This window comes from Lagenorhynchus albirostris, chromosome 6 (genome assembly GCF_949774975.1).
Source record: "Lagenorhynchus albirostris chromosome 6, mLagAlb1.1, whole genome shotgun sequence".
Taxonomy (NCBI): Eukaryota; Metazoa; Chordata; class Mammalia; order Artiodactyla; family Delphinidae; genus Lagenorhynchus; species Lagenorhynchus albirostris.
This window is the reverse complement of record NC_083100.1, coordinates 72,101,538-72,120,669: the sequence shown is the minus strand read 5'-3', so window position 1 is coordinate 72,120,669 and position 19,132 is coordinate 72,101,538. Positions and strand designations below refer to the sequence as shown.

General features: G+C 50.0%; 1 protein-coding gene across 7 annotated transcripts in view; it reads left to right on the top strand.

Moving 5' to 3' along the window:
* Window positions 1-19,132, top strand: part of TANC1 (tetratricopeptide repeat, ankyrin repeat and coiled-coil containing 1) — a 231,026-nt gene that overhangs the window by 209,833 nt on the left and 2,061 nt on the right. For all 7 annotated transcript variants that reach the window (XM_060152820.1, XM_060152815.1, XM_060152816.1 and 4 more), the window contains 7 exons: window positions 9,259-9,392; window positions 10,972-11,095; window positions 11,452-11,627; window positions 14,575-14,707; window positions 16,090-16,181; window positions 17,846-17,992; window positions 18,901-19,001. In XM_060152820.1, coding sequence (XP_060008803.1) covers window positions 9,259-9,392; window positions 10,972-11,095; window positions 11,452-11,627; window positions 14,575-14,707; window positions 16,090-16,181; window positions 17,846-17,992; window positions 18,901-19,001 — 907 coding nt within the window. The remainder of the gene's footprint in view (window positions 1-9,258; window positions 9,393-10,971; window positions 11,096-11,451; window positions 11,628-14,574; window positions 14,708-16,089; window positions 16,182-17,845; window positions 17,993-18,900; window positions 19,002-19,132) is intronic.

Below are 19,132 nucleotides of genomic sequence, written 5' to 3'. Positions count from 1 at the left end.
TGAGGTGTCCTCCTGCTCTCATGGCAGGGACCATGGACAGCAGAGCTCATCGCACCCAAAGCCACCCCAGAGCTCGGTGCGTGCATGTCGGGGCGACAGGATGCCTTGTTGTTGATTTAAAAATAACCCTTTGTTTATTCAGATTTCACCTTAGGTCTTTTGGAGAGAGGAGGGCTATTGTTCGGTAAGAATTTAAAGAATGCTTGAGACTTACTGGATTGAGTTTGGCCTTCACACAGGTTAGGTACATCTCAGGGCAGAATTCAGGTGAGAGACTGGAAAGAAAAGAATCGGTCTCTTGCTTGTTGGGGCATGTGGAGAATTTGTGTGAAGGAATTTACTAAATGTATCTTGTAGGGAAAAGCAAGTGACTTCTCTTGTACACTGAAGATACCTGATTATTTTGGAGGTCCCGAGCCCCTCACCAGTACTGCTGTTGGAAAATCCTTGTCCAGCCATTCCTTCCTCTGCTGGTGTTTGCTTTAGGAAAGTATAAGAAGATTGGTGGAAATCCAGGTTTGTCAGTCCTAAACAAGGTAGAAGTTCTTGGTTGTCCTTTGAAAGCATGAAAGAGGGGTAACCCAGGACCTTAGAGGATATGAGGGAGGGGATAACCCAGAATGAGGTGGGGAGAGGTGATCCAGGATCCTGGATGGAGGGGGCAACCCAGGACCTAGGCAGGGAGGGGAAGGGTGGATAACCCAGAACCCTGGAGAGGATGGGAGTGGGGGAGCTCTGGACCCTGAATGGAGGGGAATTGGGGAATAACCCAGGACGGTGAAAGGGGAGGGACAAAGTTGAGTAATGTAGGCACTGGGGAAGGGGGTAGTGCAGGCTCTGGAAGGAGGGAGATGGGCATGGGGTCACCCTAACAATAGAGAGGATTTGGGGGGTAAGAACCAAAGGGGCTGGGTGTGTCCACACCCCGTCCCCTTCCTGCTCTAGCAGACCCCTGGGGTTTGCCCCTGACGTGGGTGTGTTCTGGAGACCTGTCCTCTGCTGAGAGGACAGCAGGAATCAGCGGACCTGTGTGTCCCTGGCCTACAGGGCAGGTGGGGGGCAAGGAGTGGGGGCCCGTAGAAACCCGCAGAGGCATTTCAGGTGTAGATGGGCTGGTAGCTTGACTGCTTACAGGGACCCTGTGCTCCGCCTTCATCCTGCTGCTTTCGCTGTACACAGAGGCCTTTGTTCTAGGGAGTTCCTTCCTATTCGTTAAAAAAACAAAAACAAAGCTTGGGCTTTCACCAGAAAGGCATGTGCTCATCTACATTTTGGGAGCTTAGAGCATCTTTACCCACAAACGCGCTGCTTGTTCTTTTGGTCACTCCCTCCTAACAGGACTGCACGTGATTTACCTGCTCTCCCCCAGGAAAATCATCCTTGATTCTTCCAAATTCCTACAGCAGTGATACTTGGATTCTCTTTTTTTGAGCCTGGATCTCAACGTGTGTAGGATGTTTTTGTCCAAACTGCCCCCCTTTTTAAACACTGACCCCTCACATGGGGTCCTGCCCATAGCTCTGTTCTCCTCAGCGCACGCCCAGCCCTTTGAGGGCACAAGAAGGAGCACGTTGTACGTGCTTCACGTAATCCGGTGTGTAAGAGGGTCTGTCCAAAATGTGAACATTCTCAGCACACTTTGCAAGTGACAGCTGGTCAAAGCTGCGATCCCCTGATAGATTTTTGGCACAAAGTCCGTATGAAACATGATTTATGTCATCCATAGTTTAGGAAATTGTTTTTAAATTGAATTACGTTATTTATAGCACACATAATTCCTCAAAGGATTTGAAGAGGCTTACTTGAATTAATACATATAAGAAGAGGGGAAGAAGTCAGGAATTGGACATGAGGAAGAGCAGGGATATCCCTGCCATAATGTCCTGAATGTTTACTAGGTTGAGCTACTGTTTTGGCCGTAGGATGCTGTGTGACCAGGGTTAGAAGGAAACATAGTCATTACAGATTATTCTTACTGTCTGTGGGAGAAAGCTTAACAGCTCTTCAGGAGAAGAAAAGTGTTTTCTAGTACCCTTGTTCTAAAACAACGTTCACGGTCTGTTTGATTAGTTGGATATTTTTTAAAAGGAGACTTCTTAGGGGCAGAAGTGTGAGAATTAAGAACTCAGATTCCAGCCAGACTCCCTGACTTCAAATCCTATCTTCCCTCCCACTAGCTGTGTGACCTTAGGTGAGTTGTTCAACTTCTCTGGACCATATTTTCCTCATCCGCAAAACCAGGATGAGTGGTACTTGCCTTGTAAAAGTTAGGGGTGTGTGTGTGTGTGTGTGTGTGTGTGTGTGTGTGTGTGTGTGTGTGTGTGTGTGTGTGTGTGTGTGTGTGTGTGTGTGTGTGTGTGTGTGTGTGTGTGTGTGTGTGTGTGTGTGTGTGTGTGTGTATATATTTTTTTTTAAGATTTTTGATGTGGACCATTTTTAAAGTCTTTATTGAATTTGTTACAGTATTGCTTCTGTTTTATGTTTTGGTTTTTTAGCCCCAAGGCATGTGATGTGGGATCTTAGCTCCCCAACCAGGGATCGAACCTGCACCCCCCTCCCCATTGGAAGGCAAAGTCTTAACCACTGGACCGCCAGGGAAATCCCAGAAGTTAGTTGTATATTAAATTAATTTATGAATTTGAAGGGCCATGAAGCATCATGTAGGAAGCAGTTTACGAGTGTCAGAGTATATTATTAAAATATGTCAGGATCTTCGTCTTTTGCTTGTGAGAAGAGGTAAGCTCAAGGTCCTTCTGTTCTGCCGTCTTGTCCAGTAATCTCACATTGCACTGTTTTCTTACCCTTCTTTAAAAGTTCTCAAGACCTAGGACCCTTAGAATCACAAAGCATATCATTGAAAGAGACTAAGAAGCTTATGGTATAGGTGCAGATAGTTGAGGTCCAAAGAAATTTAATTATTTCATCAAGGTTTCACAGTGAATGGGTGGCAGAACCAGGACCCAAACTCTCAGATAACCAGGATCTTCCTATTTCTGATTGAGAGCATGCCTCCAGGTTCTTTCAGCTGCTTGGGTTTAATTTCTAACTGACACTGAATCAGCTTTATGATTCAGGGCAAATGATGTGACTCAGTTCCTTCACCTCAATAAAATGGACATCGTAATCTTCTGATTCGAAGGATTCTTGTCAAGCTTAAGTAAGAATTTACCCGTAGTCTTTTTGTGTGTGTGTGTGGTACGCGGGCCTCTCACTGTTGTGGCCTCTCCCGCTGTGGAGCACAGGCTCCGGACGTGCGGGCTCAGCGGCCATGGCTCACGGGCCCAGCTGCTCTGCGGCACGTGGGATCTTCCCGGACCCGGGCACGAACCCGTGTCCCCTGCATCGGCAGGCGGACTCTCAACCACTGCACCACCAGGGAAGCCCTCACCCATAGTCTTTTGCCCAGAGCTCGGCAGCTCTAAGTGTTCAACAGATACGATATGCTGCAAAGGTTGTGATGAGCTGATTGTTAATATTAATTATTGTAATATATTTATGCTATACCTTTGGTCTTGATAGAGCATTGAAATGAATGCTTAAGTGACAGAATCTTAGTTACTTTGCAATTCCTTTATGGATTTGAAGGATGGAAAAGAATTTTGGTCACATGGGAAGTCCCATTTCGTGGCAATGACACATCTTATTTCTATAAAAAAATTCCTTGGTGATTGGAGGTTCATATTTAAGCTGTGTACAGAGACTGGCAGCATGGTTTTACTCTAGAACTGGTCGCATGCCAGGGGTGTCTTGGTTCCTCAGGTTTGGTTTCTGCCTTGCTTTGTAAGTAGTCCATCGGGAAATGGGCTGGTTTGGTGCGGGCATCTTTATGTGTGGTTTGGTTGCCGCCTGTTGCCTTGTCAACAGAGATTCCCTCTCCTTGACCCCAGCCCGGCCTGCAGCTGCAGGCCCTCCTGGGAGACTTAATGCCAAGTGCAGAACGAGGAGGCAGGGTCAGAACAATAAGGAAGGTGTTCCAAGCAGCCACTGGTGAGCTTCAGAGAGCTTTGGGGCAGAGCCGCCTTCCTGTTCGCAAGGTCACCCTCCCAGCACGGGTGTCAAGGCTGGGGGTGCTGGAGGCTCCTGGGGGTTCGCCTCCCGGTGCAATGGCATTTTTCAGTGAGAGCAATCTTTGTTGTGTTTTATTTTATCCTTTGCATTGTTGAGGATTCAGATCTTTGCAGAGATGAAGAATTTATAGCTGTTGGGGAGTTTGTTCTTCTAATGGAAGCCCTCCCCTCCTTCAGCCAGGAAGGAAATAACTTAACAAAGCAAGGCTATGATACTGGACTTTTATAAATCTCAGCCCTGTCCGTACAAGGGGGAGGGGGAGGGGGGTATTGCCTGACTTCCCAGGCCGAGGACAGGGCACTGCTTTCATTCAGAGGCCTTTGGGACCAGCCTCTCCGAGTGGCAGCCCTGCCCAGACCCAAAGGGCAGCAAAGCAAAACACAGGCCGACTAGCCTCTGGGGTGACAACTCCTCGAGAGGTCATTTGTTAAGGGCAGGGCGAGGGGCTGCCATTCCCAAAGAGGTTTAAAAAATTATAGACTCCCAAATTACATTTCAGCATTTAGATAAAATAGCTGAGAATTCCCCGGCGTTCCACGTGCACTTTTACCTTTGTTCTCCTCCGGCCCGGGTTCTGTCTTCACTGCCTTTGTCGCATCTAATGGTTTCCACCTTGGTCGCAACCAGATGACATGTATGAGACCCCTGCTGCTTATCACGATTCATTTTCCACCCATTTTTATAAAAGACGGGAAGAGCCAGCATGTCAGGAAGTAAATCACACCAGTGAACACACGTATGGAAGCAAAGCCGGGCCACGCTGCCCACGACCCGGGCCGCCGTCTCAGCCGGCGGGCAGCGCGCTTCTGCGGGCGCGCACTGTTCTGGCTCGCGTGCTCAGCTGGGGCCTGGGGGTGTGGGCTGGCTCGTCACTGTGTGGTGTCTGAAAAGGTCACTGTCCAGAAGCAGGGACCGCCTGCGTGTGCTCTGACCTGTCGCCCTTTTCTGTAAGTCGGGAGAGAAGGATGTGGGCAGAGGGGGTGACAGTCCATTGTTGAAGCCCCCAGGCCTGCTGGCCTGGCCCAGGAACACACCCCTGTGTGTCTGAGGGACAGACCTGCCATCAAATAGCACAAACAGCCCTGCTCATGGAATGACTGTGTTCCAGGCAAGTTGCTGTTGAGCTTTTGTAAATCACATCTCTGCCCAGAGAACTTTAGTGCTTAGAAGATTCCTGCAAATGATCCATTTTACCAGGAACCATCTCTCACTGATGCTTTCAGTGAGGATTTCGTATTGTTGAGGGTCAGTTGGGTTTTCTTAAAATGAACATCTGCCACGACCAACGTACTCATGCTCTGAAGACAGAAGACAGTATGGCCGAGGTAAAATGAATCAGAAAATGACACATGCCCTCATGGGAATTTAACTACAGAAATGCCATCTTGTTGAGGATTTTGCAGTAGAAGAAATTATGTTCAGTTTGAGTCCTACGAAGCGCCGTGAGCTCAGGCTGACTCTTGAGAGCCCCCGTTTCCTACCAGGTCTTCTTTCTCCTTCCTCTCTGAATTCCGCTGGCCGGAAGCCAAGGCTTTGCCCTGCTGCCAGGCGCTCTCTCCTGTCCGGCCCCTCCCCCTTCTCCGGCCAGGCAGAGTGCGCTGACCCTTGTTAGGGGCCGCTGGTCTGCTCGGAGGACAGCCTTTTCAGCAGAATAACTGGAATTCCTGAGCAGAGTTCTGCTGGTTTTGTTTGTTTGAGCATCTGGTTGACTGTTCTTCAGCCTGGCTTGTTTCCGAATATGGTATCCTTAACTCCTCGTGGCTGCTAGAACTTGAGAGACGCCCTTAGCCTCAGGGGTCCTGAGTGACGGCAACAAAAAGAGTCCCTCTGAGTAGAAAAAGGAGAACACAGGTCCTGTTGTTTGGGGCATCGGGGTGAAAGCGAGAGCCTCATTAGGAAGGTGTGATCCATTTTAGGCCGGCTGTGTGAGACTCCCAGCCTGTGCTGATAGGCGCTTCACCGTCTCAGAAGAAGGCTAATCACCAGAAGTGCAGCCGGTCGGGCTGGAAGGGAGAAGGGAATCCAGCCCCGTCTCCGGGCCTGGGCGGTGCTCCCCTCCGACTGTCAGCTGTTCTAACTTCTGGCTCCTCTGGCACCTCCTTCAAACACGGGGCCCTATTTTTAGTGCCGGGCTGTCATTTTTGATGTGCTGTTGCAAAAAAAAAAAAAAATCAGTGGCAGCTGCAACAGAAATCCTGACTTAAAGGCCCCATTGATGATGCGGATGAAACCTGTTTACCAAATAAAAGAGCCTTGAGCTTATTACGTCCACGGTGTCCTGCCTGCGCCTGGCCACGTCCCCGCCTGCAGCGCCAGTGCCCGCGCCGTGCCACAGGCCGCTCCCGGCAGAGGAGGGGCTCCCTAATTGCAGGAAGGATGCTGGGGAGCCGCAGGCCCAGGAAGTGGCTCAGCGTCCAGAGCTTCCATCTCACAAAGCCCCCGCTTGCAGGGACGTGGTGTTAGACCCATCCAGACAGTGTGAAGAAAAGCGCCCCAAGGCCCATGTTACTTCAGAATCGTCAACATTCACACCGTGGCAGGAGCAGACCGGGCCGGGCATGCCCGGCCCAGGACCAGGACCCGCTAGTGTAGAAGCTCACAGGACAGACAGGATCACTTGGCCACCGATGTTCAGACATTTGGGGTATGGGAACTCCCACCTCCAGCCCAATGCATCCGTCTATAAACCGATATCCATACTGGTCTGTTTACGGTATTTATGTGTAAGTTATTTACAAGTTTCGATGTGCGATGGGTGACAACGAGCCTGTCTGTGTAACACGGGTAGGAATGGCACCCGTGGTCGAGACCCGAGACAGCTTCCACTCCCCGTCTGTGGTTTTTACTGGTTGCCCTGTCTTGAGAAAATCAGTAAAGCGGTTGGCGACTTCTTTGTCCCTGAGAGGGAGCTGAGGTCCAGGTATCATGTTTACATCCTTTGGGTGTGTGCGGTCCTGGGAGGTAAACCATGGCCGGGCCGACAGAGCTGGAGTAGGCATGGTGTCTGTCCTGAGAGGGGGTCTGGAGAGGACACAGGGAAGCTGCCTTGCTGAGCCCCTGGCTCCCCGTCTCAGCGACGCCGGCCCTGCCCTCCCGGAAAGGGGGCCCTTGTGGGCCTGTCCTGAGACCGCCCAGCAGTGCTCTCAGTTCTGAGCTATTGCCTCTGTTAAATTATCTCTGTTAAATTTGGGAGGCGGACCCGTTGCACTGCATTTAGCCGTGTGGTGTTTATTTGGTGGCCGTGTGGTGTTTGCACCATGACCTGTGGTCGGCTGTCCACAGCCAGCTGGGCTGCTCCAGCTCAGGCTGTTACAAGCACGCCTCCCCGTGTGCTCCAGGGGCATGTCCGGGCACCCATCTGCACCTGGGTTGCTGCGTGGAAGGATGTGTACGTCCTCAACCAGCAGCGAGTCCCATTTCTCAATTACTTGGACTGCTAGTGAGGTTGGGCGCTTTTCATAAGTTCGTTGGCCTTTGGACTTCACCTTTTGTGAAGGATCTATTCCTGTGCCTTCCTAGTTTTCATACTGAGATGTCTGACTGATTTGGAGGGACGCTTACTTTATTCAGGAAGCCAGAAGTTTGAGGTGTGAGGTTGTATGTAGAGATGGAGTCGCCCTAGGACTAGAGCCAAGCCGCAGCGTCAGGCGCCACCCTCTCCTTCCCCCTCTGTGTTGTAGACACTCCCAACTGCGGTGACTCTGTCTCCCACCCTCGCCCCTTCCTGTCCTCTGCTGAAGAGCTTTGTCCTGGCCTGGGGCTGTCCCTGCAACCTGCCACTGTCCTTCCCTCTAGACAGTGGTTCATGCCATGGCAGAGCCCCTCTTCTAACTAGACCCGTCTTTCTGCCTCCCCAGCCCCCATTAGGAGTCATGCCTTGGGGGTGGGGAGGCGTAGTCACTGCTGTGAGGTGTCCTGAGGACGCTTGGCCTGCCTTCGTTCCCTTCACACCGTGCTCGTTTTGTCCTCGGCTGACCTTCCCGCAGCACCTCTGCTGCCAGCTACAGCTCCCTGCCTCAGGATCACACTGGGCTGTTCGCCTGGGCACTCAAGGCCCTCCACAGCCTAATTGTCCTTTTGTTCCTTTGCTGACATTCTTAACCCAGGATCTGGACTTGTTACAGACATTCTAAGCTCCCTGAAGGCAGGAAGGATGTGATATGCTTTCACTGCCTCAGCAATCGTTAGCTCTTGTTGATTGAAATGTGTGACTTTAGGGTAAGAAGCTGGTCTTGACAGTAATACTGATCTTTGTGTTTGTGTGGCCCTATATTCTCGTCGTCTCTTACTGTGAAAAAAGACGACAATAAGACAAACGCTTAGTGGCTCCCGAATTTGCGTTTGGGCCAGGCTCGTAGGGACGGCTCATCTCTGCTCTCACAGCTCTAGCTGGTGTGGCCTGACTGTGTCTGGGGACCCCTTTCCAGGATGGCACACACGCACATAGTTGACAGTGTTGCTGGCTGGCTGCTAGGACGTTGGCCACGCACAGCTTCTCCCAGTGGGTCTCACCTCAGGGCTGCTTGGGCTTCCTCACAGCGTGGCAGCTGGTTCCAAGGAGCGCTCAAGGAAGTGGAAGTTGCCCGCCTCAGGGCCTGGTACAGCATCATGTCTGCTCTGTTCTGTTGGTCAGAGGTGTCACAGAGGGACTTCCCCTAGTGGTCCAGTGGTAAATAATCCGCCTTCCAACGCAGGGGACGCAGGTTCCATTCCTAGTCGGGGAGCTAAGAACCCACATGCCGCAGAGCAACTAAGCCCGTGCACCACAACTGCTGTGCCCATGCGCCTCAACTAGAGAGCCTGTGTGCTGCAAACTACAGAGCCCACACACTCTGGAGCCTGTGGGCCACAGCTTACAGAGTCCACGCGCTCTGGAGCCCGCACGCCACAACTAGAGAGAGAAAACCCACGCGCCACAACTAGAGAGAAGCCGGCATGCCACAACGAAGAGCCTGCGTGCCGCAACGAAAGGTTCTGCGAGCCGCAACTAAGACCCGATACAGCCAAAAAAAATTGTTTTTAAAAAGAAAGAAAGAAAAAGGTGTCACAGAGCCTGCCCAGATTCAAGGGGGGCAGGATACGTGGCCCCCTCCTCTCAGTGGGAGGAGCGTGAGAGAGTCTGTGGGCACCTTTAGCCACTACCGTGTGGCCATCATACTAACAGACCCCTCCCCTGTGGCTTCCCTCTAGCCCTGACGGCCGCTGCAGGACGAGGCAAGCTGGAGGTCTGCGAGCTGCTGCTGGAGCGTGGAGCTGCTGCGTCTCGGACTAACAGGAGAGGGGTCCCTCCGTTGTTTTGTGCGGCACGCCAGGGGCATTGGCAGGTACCCGGGGGACCCCGAGTGCTTCAGAAACAGTGAATGGGATCGAGATCGCTACTGCCCGTCTCCCCTGCTGGGCCCTGTCTTTTTCACATTCTTGGCTTCTGCTTGTGCTGTGAGCACTGCTGTATCAAGGCAGACATTTGACAGGCTAGCACAGTCAGCCACATGGGCTGGTAACCGGGAGCAAGGCCGGTAACCAGGTCAGAGACCCACAGCTGCTTCCCCGTAACCGGGGAGGGGAAATGGAGTGGGTGCACCCCATCCCGACAGCAGAAGACTTGCTGTAACACAGCGGCTGCTGTGGTTGTGCCACCCACTTGTCCAGCAGGCTTGGGAGAAGAGTGGCCTTGTTGTGCTCCTTGGGAGGGGAAGCCTTTTCCCTCTGGTCCTGCACTGTGATTCAGGCTGGTTTCTTTTACAAGGAGCGACGCATCATTGCTTTTAGTCTAATTAAGGGAGCAAGGGGTCCTTGATAGCAGTGGTTCAGTCATTTATTCCTTCATTTTGTAAACAGTGACCACGTATCTACCCCATGGCTGGCACCAGCTTACACACAGCTGCAAACAGACAGATGGATTTCCCCATCATGTCCATTATAGAAGGAATTTTCTAGACCCAAGTTCACAGCGTGGAGTCGCAACCCTTCCGGTTCCTGCTAGCTCTGCTGGCAGGAGCTGTGAGGGTGCCCCACCGAGATTCTGGCTTTTCTCCTTCCCGTTTCTAAGAGCTTGGTTTGTACCGGCCACTCCCTGCCTATCTCACGAGTCCTTGAAATGCCCTGGCTAATAATCCTCTCTCCTGTTCTCCGTGTTCTCCGTGTTCCCTAAGTCGTGGGGGAGTCTGGAGACATACGTTAGTGTGTCAGGAACATGCCACCTTCTGCTGTGGTGGCAATAAAACAAGCATGATGCCAGAGGGAGAGAGGCTGGACCACAGCCCCCTGGACAGAGCAGTTCCCTCCAGGATGGTCATTGTAAGAGACCCCTCTCTGGGTTTTTTTCCCCCTTCTCACCATGTACTGTTTAAAGGCATAACTTGGAGGCTGAAACTCTCCTCCAGGAAGCTTTGCTAAAAATCACCTGCTCTGAAGGTCCCCCAGTCCTAAGCCTCAGGAAGCAGACTGCTGAGGGGAGAGGGTGGGTGAGTGTTTCCGCATCCATTGCCCGTGCCGCGTCCGCCTGCTGCAGGAACGTGGTGTCAGCACCGCCACGGGGCCGTGGCTGTCGTGCCTTCCCTTTAGTTCTGCTCAGCCACCCCACGTGCCCTGTAGTGGCTGTCCCGTCATCACTTGACTGTGCTTGGAATCCTGCCTTCTCCAAATTTCTGCCTTGTGTGTGCAAGTTTTACAGACATAGTAATGAAGCAGGCTTGTTAAAGAGGAGATACATTTGGAAGAAGAGTCTGTTCGAAGGAATATGATAGAAGGATTTTACAGGCCCCATGGATCACACGACTTACAGGGGTTTTTAAAAAGAGGAGAGTCCTTTCACTACTCTGAAAGGTGGAAAAACCATCCCGAGTAGAGAGCACGTGATTCAAGGGGCAGCAGGAAGCGTGTAATCCCGAGTGTTTCTTTCAGATCGTTAGGTTGCTGTTGGACCGTGGCTGTGACGTGAACCTAAGTGACAAGCAGGGCCGGACGCCCCTCATGGTGGCTGCTTGTGAAGGGCACTTGAGCACCGTGGAATTTCTCCTTTCGAAAGGTAGCCGCACTGTCCCCCCCTGCGTGGGACTCTCTTGGAGGGACAAGGACAAGAGCTTTGGCAGAGTCGTCTAGTACTTTCTGATTTCGTTCTTTTGGTTTTTTTTGTTGCTGTCTTTGTTTTGTTTTTGAAAAAATCTTTTTGTTTAGTGTTCTTGTCATGGAAAATTTTTAACTTGCACACAAGTAGAGGGAATAGGGATACATCCCACGTACCCTTTACTCAGCTGCAGCAGGGATGGTCATTTCACCCTTGGCTTCAGATGCTGTTTAGGCCAGGCCCCTGCGGGTGTGAAAGGGTCTGCCTCTGGCCTTGTCTTTCCACGGTCACGTTCTGTGAATGGGCTTGTCTTTCAGGTGCCGCCCTTTCTTCTCTGGACAAAGAGGGTCTGTCGGCATTAAGCTGGGCTTGTCTGAAAGGGCACAGGGCTGTGGTCCAGTTCCTGGTGGAGGAAGGAGCCAAGATCGACCAGACGGACAAGAACGGCCGCAGCCCCCTGGACCTGGCCGCCTTCTACGGCGATGCGGAGACCGTAGGTACCGCGGCGGCCACGCTCCCCACCTGTGCCAGGCGGACTGGGCCGCGTGGAGACTCGGGAGCTGAGCCATCCCCAAGTGTGCGTGATGCTGGCCCCGTGTGGCCGGGGCATACGTGTGTGCTGTGGGGTGGCTTTCGTTTTCCTCTAATCCTGTGGCACGCAGTCTGTTCCAGACCTGGGGTAAAGATTTTAATAGACTCCAAAGGCTTAAAATTCCATGATTACAAACTGCACGCACATACAGGAATATGTGTCCACACATGCATATGTCGTTTCATTTTCTTACAATTTCCATGTAAATAGAATGCCTGTGTAGATCATTTAAAAATCACTTTTATATGTGAGAAATTACTCATCAAATAATCAGTTGGTTTGTTTTTAAATTGATGCGGCTTTGTCTAGAAATAACAGAAAATGCTTTGGACACTGTCTTTATCTCGTTGCCAAAGGCCCAAGTCTAACTGAGGAAGGAAGGGATAAAACCTTAATAAACTAAAAACCACAAGATGTCTTTCAGGGCAAAAACCACTTTGTCAGTGGCCATATCCCAGGCACCAGGCAGGTGCTGGAGGAATGTTCATTTCTCCTTGAGAATTACCGTTTATGAATCGTTACGTGTGTCTAAGGTGAGGATTAGCTAGACAGACGGGTACTGTATTGCTGGGGGCCGTGGACCTCGGAGCAGAAGCCATCCCCACCCTGCACGTCTGTGCCTGATGGTTTTACAAGGCAGTGATGTTACAGTTAAATAGTTTCAATTTCCTGGACATTATATACTGTACTTAAATGTCGATTTTCAGAAACAGCTCTTTAACTAAACCTCGCATCTCCACGCTTTTCTCTTTCAGCTTATGTTACATTACCAGATCCTGTCGTTTATCAACCTTAGGGAAGAGTGAAGGATCTTAGCATTCTAAGCGTCATTTAAAAAAAGTCTTGGTAAAAACACGTAACATAAAATTTACCATCGTAACCATTCCTAGGTGAAGAGTTCAGTAATGTTACATACATTTCACATCGTCGTGCAGCCAAAGTCCAGGCTTTTTTTGTCTTGTAAAACTGAAACTGCACCCGTTAAACAGTTACCTCGTTACCCCCCCGCTCCCGGCAAACACCTTTCTACTTTGCGTCTCTGTGAATGACAGCTCTAGGTCCCTGAACACAAGTGGAATCGTACAAGATTGTTGTTTTGTGACTGACTTATTTCACTTGGCATAATGTCTTCTAGGTTCATTCATGTTATAGCATACGTCAGGATGTCCTTTTTTTTAAGGCTGAATAATGTTCCATTTACGTGTTTACCACATTTTGTTAATCCATTCATCCATCATTGGGCACTTGGGTTGCTTCCACCTCTTGGCTATTATGAGTAGTGCTGTTACGAACACGGGTGTGCAGATATCTCTTCGAGAGCCTGAAGATTTTTCGAGATCTATCCATTCTTTTGGATAGATACCCAGATGTAAGATGGCTCAATCGAGGGGTAATTCTATTTTTAATTTTTTGAAGAAGCTTCAGGCTGTGTCTGCAGCGGGTGCATCATTTTACATTCTCACCAAAAGTGCACATGGCTACCTGTTTCTCCACACCCTCTCCAGCACTTATTTTCTGTTTTGTTCTTTTCTTTGATAGCAGCCATCCTAACAGTTAATAGCTTGTTGTTTTGATTTGCAGTTCCCTAGTGATGATGAGCATCTTCTGACATGCTTATTGGCTATTTTTATATCACCTTTGGAAAAATATCTATTCAGATCCTTCGCCTATTTTTTTTTTTTTTTGCGGTACGCGGGCCTCTCACCGTTGCGGCCTCTCCCGTTGCGGAGCACAGGCTCCGGATGCGCAGGCTCAGCGGCCATGGCTCACGGGCCCAGCCTCTCCGTGGCATGTGGGATCTTCCCGGACCGGGGCACGAACCTGTGTCCCCTGCATCGGCAGGCGGACTCTCAACCACTGCGCCCTTTGCCTATTTTTTAAATTTTATTGAAGTATAGTTGATTTACAGTGTGTTAATTTCTGCTATACAGCAAATCGACTCAGTTACACACACATATATATATACGTATATATATATGTTCTTTTTCATATTCTTTTCCATTACAGATTATCACAGCCTTTGCCTATTTTTAAATTGGGTTTTTGAGGTTTTGTTGAGTTGTAGGAGTTCTTTATATATTCTGGATATTAATCCCTCTAGTGTCATTTTGAACAGCTGGTGGACTGATAGGATCTACTAGATCCACGTGAAAATCTAAGCAGGCTACAGACTTTTCCAGTGAATAGAGCAATTTTAGTGGCCAGCATGGTTTTCCCTGTTGTTCTCTGTTTAGTCCAAGTGACAGCTGTTTGATCACATCACGGCAGTCTTTGTACCATGGTCTCACGGTTGCCACCTTTACAGTGCCCATATTCAGGTCTCTTTCCTAAGCCCTAAAGTGAGTTATAACCGGGTCCAGTTGACCCTGGTCTTTCCAGCTTCTGTACCCAGGCTGTGTGGGTCTGAGTGTCTCTGAAGTGTCATTGCCATAACCTGCCAGCACGCTGGAGCTATGGCAGAAGCCTGCATCCTGAGTAACTGGAGATGAAAAGGTGACTGTGTCTCATCTCTGTGGCCTGGGAAGTGGGGTGAGACAGACAGGCGATAGCGTGCGTGTACTGTCTGTGGTCTGTGGGTGCACAGACACACGTCCCGCCCTGGGAACATCCACCTGCCTGTCTCATTGCCAACATCAAAATCACTTTAGCAGAGTGGGTGTGAGCTGTGGATTGCAGCTCCTCTGCTCTGTTCTATGTCAACTTCATTTCCCTTCTGAGATCCCGTTAGGCCAGAGCGTCTGAGACCAGAGTGAAGCTAAGACCGCCAGCTCCTACACCAGCTGCAGCGTCGGGCAAGGTGAGGGCTCCTGCTACCCGTGCCCTCAGGTCCTGTGTCTCCCTTTTGCAGGTGCTGTACCTGGTCGACAAGGGGGCCGTGATCGAGCACGTGGACCACAGCGGCATGCGGCCCTTGGACAGAGCCATCGGTTGTCGAAACACATCTGTAGTGATTACACTGCTGAGAAAAGGAGCCAAGTTAGGTCAGTAAACTCTGCAGTTCACCAGCGAGAGGGGGAGGGTAGCTTCAGATTTTAGAGTACGCGAGGGGCCGTACCCACCTGCTCCCGGGTTAAGAAGTAAGATGTCAGGCGTGTGGAGACTTTTTTTGTCCCTCTCTAAGGCTCAGTTAATTACAGTCATTCAGAGTGTGTAAAAGACTCATATTATTACAGCCCACGTGGGCAGAAAGCAGAGGCCAGTGTTGAAGGACAGCCCAGCCCTGGGAAGCCACAGCGGGAGCAGTTCCGGGGGCCTCTGTGGGGAGGGCCCGAGGGCGGGTGGGCAGGAGCTGGAGGGCCGTTGTAATGACCCACGAGTGCGAGGACTGCTGTTCGGGAGGGGCGGCTAGTCCTCTGGGAAGGGCAGCGGCAACCCTAGCACAGGTTCTGGGAGGGAGAGCTCTCGGGGCTTACTGGAGACGAGATGGGGTGACTTGAGGATAATGTCAGGGACCGGAGCTCTGAGGAGGTTGGAACATGGCCCAGGGTTCAGAGTGCGGGGAAGAGTGCCCCATACGGCACTGTCTTTTCTGGTCTCACGCCAGACCTTTGGCTGCCAGCAGTTCTGGGGAGGGGACTGCGATGAAGGTGGTGAAATGACATTATTAAGCAGCTCATGGTATCAGGAGCTATTCTGAGCAGTTGCATGTTTTAACTTATCTCATCCTCACCTACCCTGTAAGTAGGGAATGATGAAAGCATCATGTTACAGAGGAGGAACCCCAGGCCTGAAGATGGTGAATAGCTCCCCTGAGGTCATAGTGAGCGGCAGGTCACCTTGAACCTGAGTCCGACTCCTGAGGCCATGCCCTTAAGCGTTGCTCCCCGTGCATGTTTGGAAGAGGCTTACACAGAGGTTGTGGCTGTGCCGTCAGCTGGGAGAGAAGGAGACAGGCGGGAGCAGGGAGGCCGAGGGCGGGGATGGTGGGAGGAGGGCAGCAGGGCCAGAGCTGGCGTCTCAGAGTGGATTTGGTGGTGACTCTGCAGCGAGTGTGAGAGATGCTGAGAAGCCTCACCTCCACCTGCGCGTGGTCCTGACAGCACTGCAGGGAACTGAAGAGATGATTGGGAAGCAAATCCCCGTAGAAAGGAGGGGTGGCTCATGGCTGCGCTGATGCTTGCGTGTCCCAGTACTCTTGTCCCCCCCAAGTGACAGGGTGTGCGGGGTGCAACTCCCTGCTAAGTGCTCCCTTCCCTTCGCTGTATTGTCACGCAGGACAGTACACCTGCAGGACACGCTGCAGTGTCCTCTGCAGCTGGGTTCTCTGCTGTTTGTGGGCTTAGCTGTGACGGGGCCACGGAAGCATTGAGCTCCTTTGCTCCAAGCCCACTGGAATGTCTCTGAACGCATGTTTATTTTGCAGGAAATGCTGCCTGGGCGATGGCTACTTCCAAACCTGATATTCTGATTATACTTTTACAGAAATTGATGGAGGAAGGAAACTTGATGTACAAAGTAAGTGGTGTCGCCCTTTTCTTGTGATCCTGTAAACAACCTATGAGCAGCCTCTTAGTTTGCGGTATAATGGATGTAGCTGTGCTACTGCACAGAATGCGTATAGCTCAGCTAATAGAAGTTCTGGGAAGTGCTAACCTAGCCTTGTGCCCAGGATTTGATATCCTCACAGCAGAATCTTCAATGTGGAAAGCACTCCTCTTTGTGTTTGAGAACCGTTATTTCTGAACGAATCCTTGGGGCTGTAACTGTGACTTACAGCCTGAAGCCTTGATACGAAGGCAGAGGTGCTTCTTGTTTAACAGGCACATCCTACAGGAAATTCCTTGGTGCTTGGAATCGTGAGACATGGGAAAGGAACACTCAGGAGACATTTTCAGAAGAAAAGAATCATGAAATCTCCCAAGCCTTTATTATCTTAATTTTAATGTCTGTAAGCTTCTGGAATTTGAAACTGTTTCTGGAGAGATTTTTACTTAAAATGGTCCAGTAATAGATAACACTCAGTTACTCAGGAGGTGGAATTAATTTCTTTTTCTCATTTTCCCTTAGAAATGGAAAGACAATTTAAAGATTAGTAAATTTGATTTTAAAGTAAAAATGTTCAAACTAACACATGCAGTTTAGATCAGAGGGCGGTACACTTCATCTGGAAAGAGCCAGGTAGCAACCATGTCAGGCTTTGCCCTGTGGTCCCTGTCACAGCCCTCTAGCTTTGCTCTTGTGGCACAGACGCAGACAAGATAACACACAGACAAATGAGCCAGGCCGGGTCCCAGTCAAACGGCCGTGTTTGTAGAAACAGGTGTCAGGCCGGGTTTGGCCCGGAAACCGTAGTTTGCCAACCCCGAGTTTAGAGAGATGCTCAGGCCATTTCCACAGATCATTTTTCTTTCCAGGTCTGTGATTAGACAGAATTAAAAGATGATGAAAACAGAAAACTACATCATGACCATTTTAATCCTTTCTGGCATGAAGCTGCTGTACTTTCTGTGTTTTAGTTTTTCCTTTTCTTTTTTAATAACAACAAATAAATAGGCATATAGCATGACCCAGCAGGGTTCCTGGCCTGGAATCAGTTTGAAATTGAGTTCAGAGTGTGTATCGTTGTGACTTTGAAGTGGTTTTAATATGAATTTTGGTAGGCAATTATTAGCCATTTTCGACAGATTTCATACCTGCTGTGCAACAGAACCAACAGAGCAAATGGATTTCTTTAGCCTTGAAAATGACGTGCAGTGCTGTGCTAAGTTTTAAAGCCCGTGCTTTAGTTCCTCTTAAAAGAAAAATTATTCTACAGCAGCTCTAGGTTTATCCACAAGACTCTACTTTGCTTTAGGGACGGCGTGGTTTCTCCATTTGATTTCTGTTACACTCTGCATTAAAGTATCTTTAGATGAGAGATCATTCATGAAATGGTTGTCACAAATATGTAACAGAGAAGATAATCTGATGTTTTAATTAAGATTGATGGTTATGGGTTTGGCAATTTACAGATCCCTTCCCGTAAACCCAGCTCTGGTTGCAGACGCCTAGGCGGACGGTGAAGCTGCGTGTCCAGGCCAGTCAGTGGACTGGTTCTGGCCGTGGCCTGTCCTCATCAGGATCTTTATCCATCTTGGAGCCTCTGGAAACGATAAATTTCTCTGATTTTTGAATCCTAGAAGGGGAAGATGAAAGAGGCAGCCCAGAGGTACCAGTATGCCTTAAGGAAGTTTCCTCGAGAAGGATTCGGAGAGGACATGAGACCGTTCAATGAGCTAAGGATTTCCCTCTATCTCAATTTGTCTCGCTGCCGAAGAAAAACAAATGTAAGCCGGGCCCCTTATTCCAGTCCTTTAGCTGTTCTCACAGTGGTGAAGGCCTGCCCTTCTACAGACCAAATCATGAGACCTCCTGTCTGGTTTGTTTGCACTTTTCTGTGAACCTGGCGCATGGGGAGCTGCTTGTCTGGGGTGACCATCATTATATCACAGCACCACCCACCTCCCAAGGTGTTGAGAGAGTGCACATGGACGTAGTTTCTCTGCCTCAGTGATGACGAGCACATGCAAACTGCTCCTCCACCGCTGCCCAACTGCACGCTGCCAGCACGAGTGGCTGTCCCCAGATTCAGAAGGCAAGGGCATCATTGTAAAGTTCACCACAAATGTGTTATAATCAGCTTAGTGTTATTATGTTTGCTCAGAGGGTAAGCCAGGAACTGGTCAATTTGTAATTAATTGTAGTTAACTCACAGTTAACTTGTAACTAGTAACTAGATTTGTTTCAGTACCACTTTCTTTGTTTTTCTTTTTTAAACCTCATCCCCCCTCCACCAAATCTGTGACCTGCCTGCTTCTATGCCCACGGACTCTGCCCACCTTCCTGCTGCAGGTGCTGCAGTGTCCGGGCCCCTCTGAGGCTCCCCCTCCCCCCAAGGGCGGGCTCCCATCAGCCCTCACCTCTGCTGCGCTGCTCCCACCACCATTCTCTCTCTCGAGTCACTGACTCCTGAGTCACCGATTTTTGCTTCTCTGTGGGATTCTTGTAAGAACATTAATAAGCTATAACTGTCTCCTAACTTCACAACAAGAAAACCAACTTACCTTCCCCTTTATCTCGCTCCAAATGTGTCCCACTTCTCTACTAACCTCTAGAGCAAAACTCTTATTAAAAGGTTGCCTGTAATCACGTTTCAGTGCTGCTTCTGACTTGTGTATTTAAATATTGATACCAGGACTTCGGCATGGCAGAAGAATTTGCTTCCAAGGCTCTCGAGTTGAAACCAAAGTCCTATGAAGCCTTTTATGCCAGAGCGAGAGCAAAGAGGAGCAGCAGGTACCATCTGGGGTTAGATATGTGACTGTGACTAGAGAAGCCTGCTTATCTTTCTCTGACATCAAAGCTGCTGCTTTGACTTTGGGGGCTTCTGATGCACGAGCATCACTCAGTGCCTCTCCTCCCTTGTA